This window comes from Natator depressus, chromosome 26 (genome assembly GCF_965152275.1).
Source record: "Natator depressus isolate rNatDep1 chromosome 26, rNatDep2.hap1, whole genome shotgun sequence".
Lineage (NCBI taxonomy): Eukaryota > Metazoa > Chordata > Testudines > Cheloniidae > Natator > Natator depressus.
Genome location: NC_134259.1, coordinates 555473 through 570363, shown reverse-complemented (window position 1 = coordinate 570363; position 14891 = coordinate 555473). Strand labels below are relative to the sequence as shown.

The 14891-nt window shown below is 59.1% G+C and overlaps 1 protein-coding gene across 1 annotated transcript; it reads left to right on the top strand.

Moving 5' to 3' along the window:
- Positions 1–504: 504 nt before the first annotated feature.
- Positions 505–13375, top strand: GPAT4 (glycerol-3-phosphate acyltransferase 4). Its single transcript, XM_074939986.1, has 13 exons — positions 505–643; positions 3675–4541; positions 7877–7946; positions 8220–8517; positions 8991–9065; positions 9661–9750; positions 9857–9950; positions 10577–10692; positions 11033–11088; positions 11391–11476; positions 11897–12025; positions 12113–12192; positions 13041–13375. The coding sequence occupies exons 2-13, from the start codon at positions 4377–4379 to the stop codon at positions 13147–13149; spliced, it is 1368 nt and encodes a 455-aa protein (XP_074796087.1). The 5' UTR covers positions 505–643; positions 3675–4376; the 3' UTR covers positions 13150–13375.
- Positions 13376–14891: the final 1516 nt, after the last annotated feature.

Sequence of the window (14891 nt, the reverse complement as noted above, 5' to 3'; positions counted from 1 at the left end):
CGGCCGGCCCGCTCTCCAGGGGACCCCCCCATTCTGTGCGCTGACCCGCCCAGGCCAGGGCCCCGGCCGCGCGCAGCGCCACGGGCCAGGGCAATGCTGCCGCGCGCGCGCCCCCCGGAGAGCCTCGGCTACAGCGGCGCGTTGCCCGGGGCGGAACCCAGGCGTCCTGGCCCCGCCCCTAGCACGCCCCCGGCGTGTCCCTTTGCCGGGAGGCCGTGGCGCGGCCGCCCTCTGCTGGGCCGGAAGCGTCGCTACAGCGGACAGCTCCTGCCGGACAGGCCGGCACCCGCGGTGGGCGGGGCCGGGGCCCTCGTGCCGCGGGTTGCGGTTCGCCCTGCTTCTCTGACTACGTCACCACGTCGCGGCCATGTGACTGCCGTGACGAGGCTGTGGCGGCCCCGCCCCGCTCCCTCACAGCGGCACCCAGAGGGCGGGGCGCCCGCAGGACACGCCCCCGAGTTGCGCGGCCCGCCCCGCGCAGTCCCTGACGCCAAGGCGGCATGCAGAGTGCTGACTCGTCACCCTGCGGGCCGCGCGATGACGTTTTACGTAACACAGGGCGAAGGGCGGGCACGCGCACGCGCACGGTACGGTACGTGGTGGAGGCGGAGCCCGGGCCCGAGCCCGGCGGTAGCGGCGGCAGGTGAGTGACACTGGCCCGGTTCGGCCTGGCTTTACATACCCTCCCCGATCCCTGCGAGCTCCCTGCCGCCGAGCCCCGGGGAGAGCCCCGCGCGGCCGGGAACCGCCAGTCCCGCCCGGGCGGCGATGGAAAACCGTTATCCCCCACCCCCTGGCCTACAGTGAGTGCGCGCCCCCCCCGGCCGTCCTGCGAGATGGGGCCGGCCGCGCAGCGCCCTCCCCCCCCCCCCCGGCCGTCCTGCGAGATGGGGCCGGCCGCGCAGCGCCCCTCCCCCCCCCCCCCGGCCGTCCTGCGAGATGGGGCCGGCCGCGGAGCGCCCGCCCCCCCCCCCCCGGCCGTCCTGCGAGATGGGGCCGGCCGCGCAGCGCTCCCTCCCCCCCCCCCGATTGGAGACTCCCTCCCCGTGCTCCGTCCTCGCTGCTCCCCACGTGGGCCCTGCACCGCGGCCCCGCTGAGGGGTTCCCGTGTCGCGGTGGGTGCCCGCGCTCTCTGGCCTGTGCAGTGCCCGGCGCTGGGCCATTCTGGGCCACCCCACCCCCATCCCAACACCCCGCAACACTCCTTCCCTACGGCGCCGCCGGCTCCCAGTGCTCTGCGCAGCCCCGGGCTCTGCGTGGGAGATACTGGGGGGTCCCGGTCTGGGCCCATTCAGCCTGGTTCCCCCTCTTCTGCTGCGCTGTGCGGGCCCAGTCGGCTCGCCCAGCCGGCGCTGCATGGATCAGACCAGCAGGGTCACGGCTCCCCCTCCCGCCCCCATGCGGGCGTCCAGCTCGGTGTTACCAGGCGGCACCAGCTCCGCGCCGCCAGATACAGCCCCGCGTCCCATTTCGGGGAACGGACACCTGCACTGGCACTGCTGCCAAGTCCTTGAAACCAGGCTGATGCCCTGGGGCAGGGCCCCTCCTGCCTTTGGCTGTTCTGTTGTGTGTGGTGCAGAGGATGCTGTTACCTGTCCTGTCTCTGGGATGCCTCAGTGATTACACACGCTGCAGGGAATGGCTTGCTAGCACCTGAGTCCACTCTGGGCCGTAGAGTGGTTTCCCCTGATAGCATGGCACTGTTCTAGGAGCCATTGCTGAGGGGAAAGGGATTGCTGATCTCTCCTAGGGCTTCTGGCAGAGTCCCTGTGTTCACAACAATATGTTTCCCTTGTTTAGTGCTTAGAGCAGAGCTCTGAGGCCGGGGACTCCGGGGTAGAACCCCAGCTTTTCACTGACTTGCAGCATGACCTTGGGCTGGTCTCTTTGCCTCGTGCTGCTATTGCCCATGAGTAAAATGGGCAGAATGTGCTTCCCTGACTGGTTCCCAGGGGCTTGTGAGGAGTAACTGTAGTTTGTACAACATTGTACTATGAAAATCTGGTTGTTGAGGTAAAAGTTTTCCTCATCCAACCCTGCTGGTGGTGGAGGACAGGAGCCTGTGCTCTGTGGGTATCAGCATGAGATCCCTGCAGGGTGTGGACCCCTGGAGCTATCTTGGGAAAGCAGCCAGCTGTGCAGCCTGATCTGGGCTGTTCCTGGAGGGCCTCTGAGACAATCATTCCAGCAGTTGGGTTCCACAGGGAGTGTGCGAGGGTGACACCAGCTAGAGATCCCAGTGACAGTGTCACCACCCTGTCTAGAAACTTCTGTGGCTGAAGCTTGTGAGCAAAGCTGAACAGGGTTGCCTCAAATTATGCCTGGTGCTGTTGGTCATTGCCAGGGCATGATCTGAACTGGGCCATTAGGCCAGAACAGGGTGTTACATGGAAGGAATGTGCTAATTAAGTCCTATAATTCTTTCTCTTCTCCACCCAGGCACCTTCTGGTGAGTCAGGACGGTGGTGGGTAGGCTGGCTGGGCTGACTGGTTAGTTTGCCACATGGGATTCCTGGGTTTGGTGCATGAGGGGGCTGACATTCTGGGGAGTTAGGCGACTGATCAGCAAGGCTTGGCCCATAGGAGAGGAAGGCAGCAGCAGGGATAGGCAGAGAGTGTCTTCTTTGGGGAGCAGGGTTTACTGGTGCGGCATTCCATGCAGCACGGAAGATGCTCTTAGTGGTGCTGAGCCAGCAGCCAGAGCCTCCAGTGTGCTGTGGGAAGAAGCGGGAAGCCAAGCGGGGCTGGAGGGTTGTCTGAAAGGGGAAGGGAAGGCTCTCCTGCTTCCCCAGCTGTCCTGTGGTTGGGAATGACTCCTCCTGCAGAGCTGGGCTTGGTGCCCCCACCTATTGCCTGTCACTGTGTATCAGAGGGTCAGGCTAGGGCGGTAGGCGGATGGGAATTGCCCTCTCCCCCCACCCCAGTGATTCAGCAGGAGAAGCTCTCTATGGAGTGGGAATTGAGCCGTGTCCCAGCATGATGCAAAGGATGCTGTGCACCTGGAGGTGCCATCTCTCAGATGAGATGTAACACTGAGACGCTGACCTTGGTTTTAGTCACAGTCACCTGGCAAGTTCCAATTTGGATAATCATATTTAGCCTCCTTTCATTCTCACTGCAGGATTACTTCACTTCCTGTCCTAAAGTCCCTTGTAGTGCTGCCATGTGTCAAACAGCTGCCAAGCCCCACCCCAGAGAGGCTGTGTTCAGTGGTGGAAGAAATGTTTCTGGGTGTAGCTAGTAAAGTGCTCAGGGATCCCTCAGGATAGAGGTGCTGAGTGGTGATGTCCATATCAGTTGGGAGGGGGTCCCTCATTCCATTTGCTGCTCTCCTGCTCTGGAGACTCACCGGCCTTATGCAGTACCTCTGTGAGCCAGGGCAAGGTACAGAAGGCTCCTGCACTGATCTGAATTGCAGACCTAGGCTGAAAATGCAGGGACCAGGAGGGTAGCGAGCCCACTTCCCAGCTCTTTGCGCTGTACCAGTGTGAGGCAGGAGCTGAGGATTCAGATCTGCTGATTCCCAAACCCTGCACTGTGAGCAGTGTGTCCTCAGCTTGAACTCTGCCCTCTCAGATCCAGCGCCTCACTGCTCCTGGGCCTCAGGAGACCCTCTGTGCGTTGACGTCTCGCTACCTGATTTGCCTGACTCTGTTTTTTCTTTCCTCCCCTAGCACTGGTGGCATGTGAGGGGCTCTCTTGCCAAGAAGGCAGCTCACAACTCAGGGGCCCTCACAGGGGCAGAGGCACTGTCCCTTTCCGCAAGGACTCCAGCATGGGTGGATGCCAGAGGTCTCTGGAATGACACTTATTACAGGCGGCAGGAGAGGCCCCGAACTAGTGGTGGCAAAGACAGTAGCTCCGCACGTGGCAGGCTCCTAGAAATACCAATTTTTCCAGAGGTCCTCCAATGCGGGATCAGGAATGGACCCCACCTCACCCCTGTGAAAAGACCTCCTTATTCCTTCCTCAACAAGCCAAAGGGAATTCCACTGTCTGGCCGCGCAGGAGTCACCCTGCAACAAGACTTGTTTGGTGGGCCACAGGGGGAATCCCCGTTCACACAGCTGCCTTGTTATAGTGCCACTCGCAAACCCTCTAAGAACCCACGCTCCATGTTCCAGCCGCGCTGAGCCCCGGAGACCAAGCTGCTCAGTCTCGCCTGACCGTTCTCTTGTCTGGTTCCCTCGCATTCCTCCTCCCGCAGGCTGCTAGGAAAGGATGTGAACTTTGGAATGGAGTCTGTGACCTGCTGGGGACTCGGAGCATGCATGGGACTGTTGCTGTTTAGCAGGAGGACTGGCTGATCGCTGTGGACAGCCCTTCTCTCCTGGCCCCAGGGTCGCAGGGCGTTGGCCTTGCCTGGACCCTCCATCATGTTCCTCCTGCTCCCCTTTGACAGCCTGGTTGTTAACCTGCTGGGGATCTCCCTGACCGTCCTCTTCACACTGCTTCTGGTTTTCATCATTGTGCCAGCCATTTTTGGGGTTTCCTTTGGCATCCGCAGGATTTATATGAAAACACTCTTAAAGATTTTCCGGGTGAGTCATGCTTCCAGGATGTACTGTGCAGGAGCTCGGGTGCCCTGACCACTGTCCATGTGCCTGGGGGAGATCCCTGCCAGGGGCATGTGCCTTCGAATAGAGGGTGTCCCTGGATGGTGGTGGTGTGGGTTGCTGAATGAGAGTTGGGCTGTTGGTGATGCAAGTGTTGGTGCTAGAAACCTCCGGGGGATCCTTGGAGTGGCTCAGGCATCTTAGCCACACTCTGTTATTGAGCCAGCTCCAGCTCCATAGAGCTGTGCTTGTAGGTCATTCCAAAGTGCCCCCATGCTGAGGACAAAGGCCTTGTAAACAAGTGCTCCAGAGACTGTATTGTCACTGGCTGACAGCAGCAGAGCCCCTGTGGAGAGAAAAAAGAACAGGAGGACTTGTGGCACCTTAGAGACTAACCAATGTATGTGAGCATAAGCTCTCGTGAGCTACAGCTCACTTCATCGGATGCTTCATCGGAGCTGTAGCTCACGAAAGCTTATGCTCAAATAAATTGGTTAGTCTCTAAGCTGCCACAAGTCCTCCTTTCCTTTTTGCGGATACAGACTAACATGGCTGCTACTCTGAAACCTCTGGAGAGAGAAGGCCTGAGTCTCACACATGGCAGACCCAAGCAAGGGCAGATTTCAGCACCTCTCAAGAACAGCCCCGTGGTGGGAGGAGACCAAGGCGAACAGGACCTGCGGGCGGGGTGAGGAGCAGGCACCTCGTTCCTGGGGTTGGGGAGGGCTGTTCATCTGGGGCAGCAGAAACAGCATCTCTTCTTTAACACAAGTTTGGGTGAAGGAAGCTGGGTGTCAGCTGGGCTCTCTGCCCTACAGGGTCCCTGGCCACATGCTCTGCCCCTTGTGGTCAGAGTGTTCTGTGCTGCCATCTGCCCATTGACCCAAGGAAACATGCCTGGCACTGGGGCCTGTTGCCAGCTGTAGAGCCAGTGTGGAGCTGGCAGGCTGGGGCTGTTTCCAGAAGCCCTCTCTGGACCTCTGACGGGCAGCCAGGAGCCCTCACGGCGCTTCTTGGCTCAGAAAAGCCAAGTGGAATTTTCCAGTCTCTTCCTGCCGGCCCTTGACAGTCTGATCTCCTGGGCTGCCTTAAAGCTGGGCCTCCCCCGGGACAGGGTCCATGCAGGCCCAGGACTCTGCTGAGTTCCCAGGAGGTGGGGCTGGAGGAGGCCAAGGCCGCAGGAGAGTGATGCTGTGTCCTCTACAATCAGTAGTGAAGTTCCATGCAGGGAACTGAAGTGCAGTGTGACAATGCTCATGCCCAGCCATTGGTGTCTATAATAGGAAGGAGGGTGCTGCCTGGGGTGATGGGTCTCAGGTCTGGCCAGCATGCTTAGCTCTGCAAGCTCTGGGGACAGCTAGGTCATTCTCCCAAGTCAGACTGTCGGTCTGTCCAGGTCCAGCCACTTCTGTACTCGCCTCTGGCAGCAGCGGTGCTCCATGATGTACCTAGCCAGTTGTGTGGGAGGTTTCAGGGGAGACTCCTAGCCCAAGAGGCAGTGTTTCCTCTGACCTCTGGCAAAGCATGGGGCATGGCCAGGATTTAGCTCTTGGAGATTGGAGACTACCCTGGGACATGTCTGCCTGGCTGTGAAGGAGCTCTCATCAGCCTTTCAGGGCACAGGACTGGCTCAGTGCTGCCAGCAAAGCAGGTGTCATCAGAACTCTGCAAGGGCCCTTTCCCCCAAAACCTTGGTAACAGGGACTGACCTCAGACCGGAACCTCTCCAAAGGCTGCCAGGACACCAATTCCGGCCTCGCTCCCCTGCTGGGAGACACTGGGGCTGGAGTAGGTGTGCACATTTTGCTCTCCTTAAGAGTTTGTTTTCAAGGCCCAAATTAAAAAGGCAGGCAAGTTTGATAGAATTCTGGTTTTAATTTCTCTAATTTTGGCAAATGATAACAATGTTTGTTTTTAAGCATTTTTTATTTTTATCCATTTAATTTTTCACTGTTGTGGGAAATTGGGGGGGGTGGGCAGACAGTTATATAATGACAGTAGACATTGAGATTCATAAAGTTCAAGCTTTATAATGGTTAAAACACAAACTTGTCAATATCACAAGTCAGAATTTACAAAGTAAATCTCTGTAAGTTAAACTCTGATAGGTTCTCAAGCAGCCTTTTTCCCTTTGCTTAGCTGTACATTTTGATCGTTATCGATGGAATTATTTTTTTCTGTGGTTTGCATGTGTATGGTGAAATAGACATTTAGAGAAAAATCTAACCCTTCCCAGCCTAGCCATCGAGAAGGTTCCGTGGAGGGCAGGCTGACTGGCTGGAAATCCAACCTGTGTGTTTGTTTATCTGGTGCCCTTGGGGAGCAGCTGAGGGGGGAGATTTCTGTGAATAAGGGTGATCTGGGCATTGATTCTGGCTGTTGCTGCCAGATAGCTGCCTGGAGTCTGCTCAGGGCTGCTGTTTGTGAGCAATAGTGCACAGAGAAGTAGCAGCAGCTGTTAGCCAAGTGGGAGAAGGGAGGGGTCCCAGCCCTTCACACTATTGGCCTGCTGGTTCCATCAGCAACCTTGAAATGCAGCCTCTGATTCCATGAGGGAGGAAAAGAGAATCGGAAAATAGTGCTGGGTTAGTCACCTGATCACCCTGTGCTGGAGCCCCCTGCCAAGGGGTAAGAACAAGTGATCAGGGTCCATATGGAGTCCAGCCAATGGCACCCATGTGAGGGAGCAGCAAAGTGCCATGGGACTGCCTGAAAGCCGCAGAGCGTGCTCTGGGGCTGGGGAGAGGTGTTCCATAACGCCCTCCCCCAGCCCTGGGGTAGTTGTTGCTCTTCTCTGAAGTTCCTCTGCTCTGTCTGTATCTCTCAGGTGACACGGTGCCCAGAATGGAATGCAGATGCCTGCACAACAGTCTCTCCCAGTGGGGCTCTCCCCCCAGCTCCAGCCCATGCACCATCCTCATTAGTAGCCAGGTCCCGCAGCAGACAGCTGTCCTGGCTGGTTGCCTGTGTAGGCTAGTGGACTTTCCCAGCCCAATCCCCATTCTCTCCTTTCCACAGTATGCATCCGATGAAGTGAGCTGTAGCTCACGAAAGCTTATGCTCAAATAAATTGGTTAGTCTCTAAGGTGCCACAAGTACTCCTTTTCTTTTTGTGAATACAGACTAACACGTCTGTTACTCTGAAAACTGATCTCTGTAGGCTCTGACCTCCCGTCAGTGCTGTGCTGAGAACCCCTCTTCGAGCTGCTGGAATGAGCCCTACCTCTGTCCCCACAGCCAGGGACTTGGCGGGGAAGAAGCCCCGGAAGATGAGGGTGCCTAGGGGGTTGGAAGTCCTGCTTATCTAGTGTCTCTTTCAGTGGGCGACGCTGAGGATAGAGCGAGGTGCCAAGGAGAAGAACCACCCACTGTACAAGCCCTATGTAAATGGTGAGAGCCTGCCGTCCCCTCCCATCAGCAGCTCCATGTCTGTGTGTGCATGTGGGAGGTCCCTGTCATGGGTGGGTGGGAATGCCTCATCTCTGGGCAAGGGAGATATGTGGGGCACACCTGGTTTATGGGTGTCCCATGTCTAGGACAGGGCCCAGGGCTGGCCCCACCTGCAGGCAGGAGGAGGGAGGGAGGGACCAGGGCTGGCCCCACCTGCTGGCAGGGGGCGGGCCTGTCAGGCTGCCATCGCTGGAACACGTGGCCTTGTTGCAGGTATCATTGCAAAGGAGCCCACATCCCTGGAGGAGGAGATTAAAGAGATCCGTCGGAGTGGCAGCAGCAAAGCCCTGGACACACCTGAGTTTGAGCTCTCTGACATCTTCTACTTCTGCCGCAAGGGCATTGAGACCATCATGGACGACGAGGTGACCAAGCGGTTCTCAGCTGAGGAGCTGGAGTCTTGGAACCTGCTCAGCCGGACCAATTACAACTTCCAGTACATCAGCCTGCGCCTCACTGTGCTGTGGGGGCTGGGTGTGCTCATCCGGTACTGCTTCCTGCTGCCACTCAGGTGAGGAGCTGCTCCTAGCAACGGCCTCCCTGCCGGGCCCCCCTGGCACTGAACTGGCTGGCGCGTTGGCTGCTTCCAGTCGTCTTGCCTACAACAAGAGAGGGGCCAAGGGCTGATGGTTAGAGCCAGGGGCTGGGACTTGAGGCTCCTGCCTCTGTCTTCGGCCCTGGGAGAAGAGTGTGGTCTGGTGGTTAGATCAATGGCGGGGAGCCAGGGTAGTGTGAGCTGGGGTGGGGGATCCCAAGATGGCCACGTACATTCCCATGGGCCCATCCTCTCTGCAGCAGTCCCAGCTGGCTCAGGGGAGCCAGAGGTGCTGGGTCCTCCTGGCAGCACAAGGACACAGAGAGACACCCACCCTGCAGCAGGGTCCATTGAGAGACTGCTGCCTGGCAGGCAGGAGCAGGGCTTCACACCCACGGGGCTGCATGGAATTTGTTCACTGGCCTGTAACATCCCTCTCCCTCCTGCAGGATTGCCCTGGCCTTCACAGGCATCAGCTTGTTGGTGGTTGGCACCACAGTGGTGGGATATTTGCCCAGTGGAAGGTGAGTTGGCCCTTCACTGACCATGGAGGAGTATGGATGGAGGGGCAGGAAGGGGAGTCTCCCCCTCTACATTCCAGCCACTGTCGAGATGTATGTCTGTGGGTGAGGGGCCAAGGTGACTGGCACCTGCCTCCCTGGGGGGACGGACACAGCAGGATCTATGCCACAACTAAACCCCTGTGGCAAACCTCACAGCCCTGAACTCTACAAAGGAGCAAAACACAAAGCCCAGCTCAGATGAGCAAAGTGTCACTCTCAGTTCATGGGTTTCTCTCTCGGCTTGTGACTAGCTTGGAAAGGGGTCGGGCTGGACTGATGGATGGGATGGCAGCCAGCCTGCATGGTGTCCCATTTGGGCTGGGTTAGTACAGTTACAAACACCTCTGCCCTTCACGTGCTCCATGAGGGGAGGGGAAGTTGTTGTACACTCTTTTGTAGGGTACACAGTCAGGTCAGCCTTGTCACTCCCCCAGCCCAGTATACGTGCCAGCTCACCACGTGGCCCTTGCAGCAGCTCCTGGCTCAGGGTAGGGCGCTCCAGCATGGGTGGCTTGTGGGGCTGTCTGTGGTAACAATCTCTGCTCTGCCTCTGCAGGTGGAAGGAGTTCCTGAGCAAGCACGTTCACCTGATGTGTTACCGGATCTGTGTGCGTGCCCTCACTGCCATCATCACCTACCATGACCAGTAAGGGGCAGCACCGTCTCCCGGCCTGCCTTGCCGTGCTCTTCCCTAGCTCAGGCTGGGCTCCCGCGTCCCTTGTCACCCCATTTTGGTTTTGTGTTATATTTAGGGAAAACAGACCCCGAAATGGAGGCATCTGCGTGGCTAATCACACCTCCCCCATTGACGTGATCATCCTGGCCAGCGATGGCTACTACGCTATGGTAAGGGCCACTCCCTCCATCCCCAGGGAGGCCTTTGCCCTGGGCAGGTCGCTGTGCTGCTGTACGATGGAGCTGATGCTCTTCTGCCTGGGGGGAGGAAGGTGTTCTGAGGCTTAGGGAGTCTGCAAAGTGTGTGGACCTGAATGGGCTTGTCTGGGGCCCCGAGCCTGGATACCCAGCACTGCTTGTGTACACAGCCCCTCTCACATCTGGTTGATTCCCCGCAGTGGTTCAGCAGCCTCTGGGCACCCCAGTTGCAGAGGCCAGTGCTCCTTTGGTGTGGGGACGCAGGACTTCCAGAGGCCCCAGGACATTAGCCATTAGTGCTGTGGGCTTTGCTGGCTGTGGAAAGGGCAGGTCGCAGTCTCAGCCTGGCCACCCTGAGCACAAAGTGTATGATGAGGATCTGGGCTCCTCCCAGACTGTCCCCTCTGGCAACTTTGGCACATCACCCCTCAGGTGTGACCTTCCCCTAACAGCCACCTGGGAGGGGCAGGGCTGTCTCTCCAGCCCTCTGCTGGGAAGGGGGCAGAGGGGGAAATCTGTCTAGTTATGAGGCTAGGAGCTGCCTGGCGACTCCTGCAGGCCAAGGCAAAGACTTTAACCTGCATCTTCCTCTGGCTCAGGTGGGTCAGATCCATGGCGGGCTCATGGGCGTGATCCAGAGGGCCGTGGTGAAGGCGTGTCCCCATGTCTGGTTCGAACGCTCTGAGGTCAAGGATCGCCATCTTGTGGCCAAAAGGTAGGACAGCAGTCAATAGCTTTCTCTCAGGCAGGGGAAGGGAGGGCCTGCTGGAGACAGTGGGTTCTCCTGAACTCCATACAGGCATGGCTGGGGAGGGGGAGCCAGGGCTGTCTGGCTCCAGTGGAGGAGGAACCTGCTTCCTGTCAGGGTTCTGGTTGTCCCAGGTGGCTCTTGGGAGCCTGGGAGCTGTCCCGTCCCAGGGGCATTACATGCACCCAGCGAGTGCACCCTGACTGAAGGTTAATGGGTGCGCACTGTATGTTCAGGGCTGCTGGGTGCAGAACCAGCAGGGCGCCCCAGGGAGCTGTGCCAGTCAGTGACTCTCTCTTCCCTGCAGGCTGACAGAGCATGTCCAGGACAAGAGCAAACTGCCCATCCTCATCTTCCCAGAAGGTGAGCTGCAGGCCAGGCCACACTGACCCATGGCGGGTTGTGAAGTATGCCGTATGGCTGATGCCAGCATGTGTGTCATCCCCTCTCCTCTTGGGCAAGGCAAGGGGGGCCTGCATCCTCAATGTTGCCAGAGCTCTGAGGCTGTTCCTCAGGTCAGGGCTGAGCCAAGTGAGCCCGCAACAGTGCTGAGCACTGACTGCCGTGGTGGGGGGACCCCAGGGCACCTTCCTCGCATTCCCAGCCAGGACTCTGGCATATGCTCACAGGGGGAGGCTGAGGCAGCTGCACTCATCTCTTCACAGGCACCTGCATCAACAACACGTCTGTGATGATGTTCAAGAAGGGAAGCTTTGAAATTGGAGCTACAGTCTACCCGGTAGCCATCAAGGTGCGAGCAGCTCCCAGCCTGGGGCAGACAGCATTGCCCCTCTGGGAGGTTGGCTGCGTTGAGCCCATCCCGCTAGGGCTGCTTATGGAAGGTGGGAACAGGGGTGCTATAGAACAAGGCCCTTCCCAGTGGCCGTGCGGGGAACTGGAGGGGCATAGACCCAGCTTCCCTGCAGCAGGGCCCCAAAGCTGTGAAGCCCCGGTTGGCGTGAGGGGCTGTTCTCCGCTTTGAGTAGTGGGCAGTAGGGAGATGGTCCTGAATCTCTGGAGCTCATCTCATGAACCTGTGCTGTGGGTGTGGGGAAGCCGAGATCTGGCCATGCTTGTAGGCTGGGGAGCCTGACTGAGGCCTTGCCCGTGGTGATGCCCCGGCCAGCCCTGCTGTGGGTCTCAATCTCATGGGCTCTCTCGCCCTCTGCAGTATGACCCGCAGTTTGGAGATGCCTTTTGGAACAGCAGCAAGTACGGAATGGTGACCTACCTGCTGAGGATGATGACCAGCTGGGCCATCGTCTGCAGCGTCTGGTACCTGCCCCCCATGACCAGGGAGGTGAGTGAGGGGGCTGTGCCAGGCCTGTGGAGGAGCTGCCGAGGGCTGGGTCCCTTGCTCGTACTAAACAGCTCTGCTCTCCCACAGCCTGAAGAGGATGCTGTCCAGTTTGCCAACCGGGTGAAGTCAGCAATTGCCAGGCAGGGAGGCCTTGTGGATCTGCTGTGGTGAGTCAGAACCAGAACTTCCCCTCCCAGTGCTGGGTCCAAGGCCTCAGAGGTACCTGGCTTACCCTGCTCCCAGGCTCCAGCCCACAGGAGGGAGGGCCAGCTGCCAGAGCCAGCCTTCTGGCTGCCTGGTTCAGGAGGGCTGTGGTTGTGAGGCAGGCAGCAACTCCTAGGTACATGTCCATAGGCAGAGTGTGGGGGCTGAGGGCACACAAAACCCCATTGAACCGTGCAGGGGCACGGTGGAGTTTTCTAGGGGATCCTGGAAAGGGCAGGGCTGTCGGGTGCTTGGAGCAGTGCACAGAGCCCTGCCTGGAGGTGTGTAGGCCTCAGATCCATGCTGTAGAGAAGCATGTGCTGAGCATGCCCCAGCAGTGCCCTCTGGAGCCTGCAGCTGCATGTGCAGCCTAGACCAGCTGCCTCTTGCTCATGCTGTGTGGGCCTTACTCTCGAATGCCAGCTTGTGGTGGGACACCCTGCTTCTAAACAAATTCTCCCCTGGGTGCTGTCCTGGAATAGCAAGCCAGGCAGGTGTCCTTTCCCGATCACTGGGGCTTCAGAGGCTGAGAATGAAAGTTCATCAGCCAGGCTCCTGTATCACAGCCAATGGCTGAGCAGGTTGGTCCCTCTGCTGCCGGGGGGTCGGGTGGCTGAGCACGGCCAGGAGCCCGGGACTTCTGAGTTCTGGCCCTGGCTCACCAAGTCACGGGAAAATGAGGACAGTGCTCCCATCCCAGGTGTGTGAGAGCTGGTCAGGGCAGCCCGAGCATAACAGGGCTTGGGGAAAGGTACTGTGAGTCCAGGGCAGCCCTCCCCCACAGCCTGTCTGATCACTCGACTCTCCCCAGGGACGGGGGCCTGAAGAGGGAGAAAGTGAAGGACACGTTCAAGGAGGAGCAGCAGAAACTCTACAGCAAGACGATTGTTGGCAACCATGAGGACCGGAGCCGCTCCTGAGCTCTCTGCCTGCACGCTGTCCCCGGGCCCCTTTGGAGCCACGTTGTATCCTGGGACTCAGGCTGCTCCAGAGCTGCTCAGCCCACTCCTCCATCCTCTGGCTCTGCCCCAGAGACACTGTGCTGCCTGGAGCCTGCGGGCCCCGAGTGGCTGCTGGCAAAGATGCCTTCTCGTTACTGTTACAGCTCAGCCCGTTGCAGGGCCAGCATTAAATGGAACACTGACAGCTGTGCCGTGGTCTGTGGGGCCTAGTGGGAGGGGCTGGGGGGGCGAGTTGGTCAGTGCCAGGCTACTGCCAGCAGCCAGGAGAGGGGTCCCTGCTGCCACAGATACCTCAATAGCAGGAAGGGACCTTGTAGGCCCACCCCTCTGTGACTCTTCTGAATAGCACCTCAGAGGTGCACAGCTTGGGCGCGTTGCATTGCCCTGTGCCCCGATGGCTGCAGCGTCGGGGTTCCCTCCCCCGGTGCAGGAATCCCCTATGGCTGGATGTGTCAGCCCCCCAAGCTCTAACCCCTCTTGGGGAAGCCAGGGGATAGAGGGACCCACCTGCACTCAGAGCTGCTATACAGATACGTGCGCCACCCCACCCCAGCTTCTTCCCTGGACAGTGGGGTGGGGACCGTGTGGTGCAGGGAGGCAAGCGGGCCCTGCTGGTGACGCTTGGGCCCTGTGTCAGCATCAGGCCTTGCGGGGAGGGGAGTTCTGTGCAGACACATGCAGCTGTGAGCTCATGAGTGTAATGTCGAATTGCTGCCAGTCTCCTGTATCCCTAGTGACTTCCAGCCCCAGGGTTGCACCCTGCACTCCCTTCTTTTAGCCCCACACATGCAACCAGCTCTGGGGTAGAGGGCATCAGCCATTTCACAGCCCACAGCACCACAAGGAGAGCCTGTGCATGGCAGCACCGCCTCTCCTCACCTCTGGTCGGTGAGTCAGATGGCATAACCACCTCTAGGGTGAGAGGAGAGTTCAGTCTCCAGGGCCCCCGGTGGAGCCTGCCAGGGGCTGAGTGCTCCTTGTGCACTTGCCTCTGGCCTTCCCTGGAACCACCAGCCCCGCAAATCGCTGTCTGAGCAGAGTGCTGTGACCACGGCTGCCAGGGCATGGAGCCATCAGCCTCGCTCAGCTGCAGCCCTTTCTGCTCTGCTCTGGGACATGCATCCTCCAAGCTACAGTCTAGCACTGTCTCCTGCTTTCCTAACTGCAGGGGCCTATCGCCTGACTTAAGGGGGAGAGAGTCAGGGAAGGCTGGGCCAGCCATGGGTTGGAGAGCAGCAGCCAGGGAACGGGAGAGTGAAAAGTGCTGGGCTACTCTCCCTGGCCATTGAGCAGCCAGCCAGCCAGCCCCCTACTGCCCTGGCTCTGCTGCCTAAGCGGGGATTGGCTGGCTGGATTTCTGTGGCTAATTCCTCGGCCATGTGCTCTGAATATGTTCCATGATGGGATGAGGCTGCTGGCGATTATGAATTGGAAGTTAGGTGTCCAGAAGTTCCAGAAGTGCTGATTCAGCTGCAATGGGCCAGTGGGTGCTCACAGGATCAGCACATGGGTGGCATGGGGAATGCTGGCAGTGCAGCCTAGGAGTGGGCCTGGCAGGCTTGTGCATCCCCAGAGCCATGGGCTTAGTCCCATGGGAGCCTTAGAGCCATTCCCACCTGGGTGAGCCATCTGCCCACCAGGAGAGCTTGGTGTGGTCTCTGGCTCTGAGCACGCCCCAGGCCTCTGCTTCGCAGGGGCTG

What these genes read in the sequence shown, in the direction of transcription:
- GPAT4 (XM_074939986.1), top strand. Translation starts at nt 4,377, where the DNA reads ATGTTCCTCCTGCTCCCCTTTGACAGCCTGGTTGTTAACCTGCTGGGG. An exon ending in CGCCATCTTGTGGCCAAAAG is followed by an intron (nt 10,693 to 11,032) that starts GTAGGACAGCAG and finishes TCTTCCCTGCAG; the next exon opens with GCTGACAGAGCATGTCCAGG. An exon ending in GGCCTTGTGGATCTGCTGTG is followed by an intron (nt 12,193 to 13,040) that starts GTGAGTCAGAAC and finishes GACTCTCCCCAG; the next exon opens with GGACGGGGGCCTGAAGAGGG.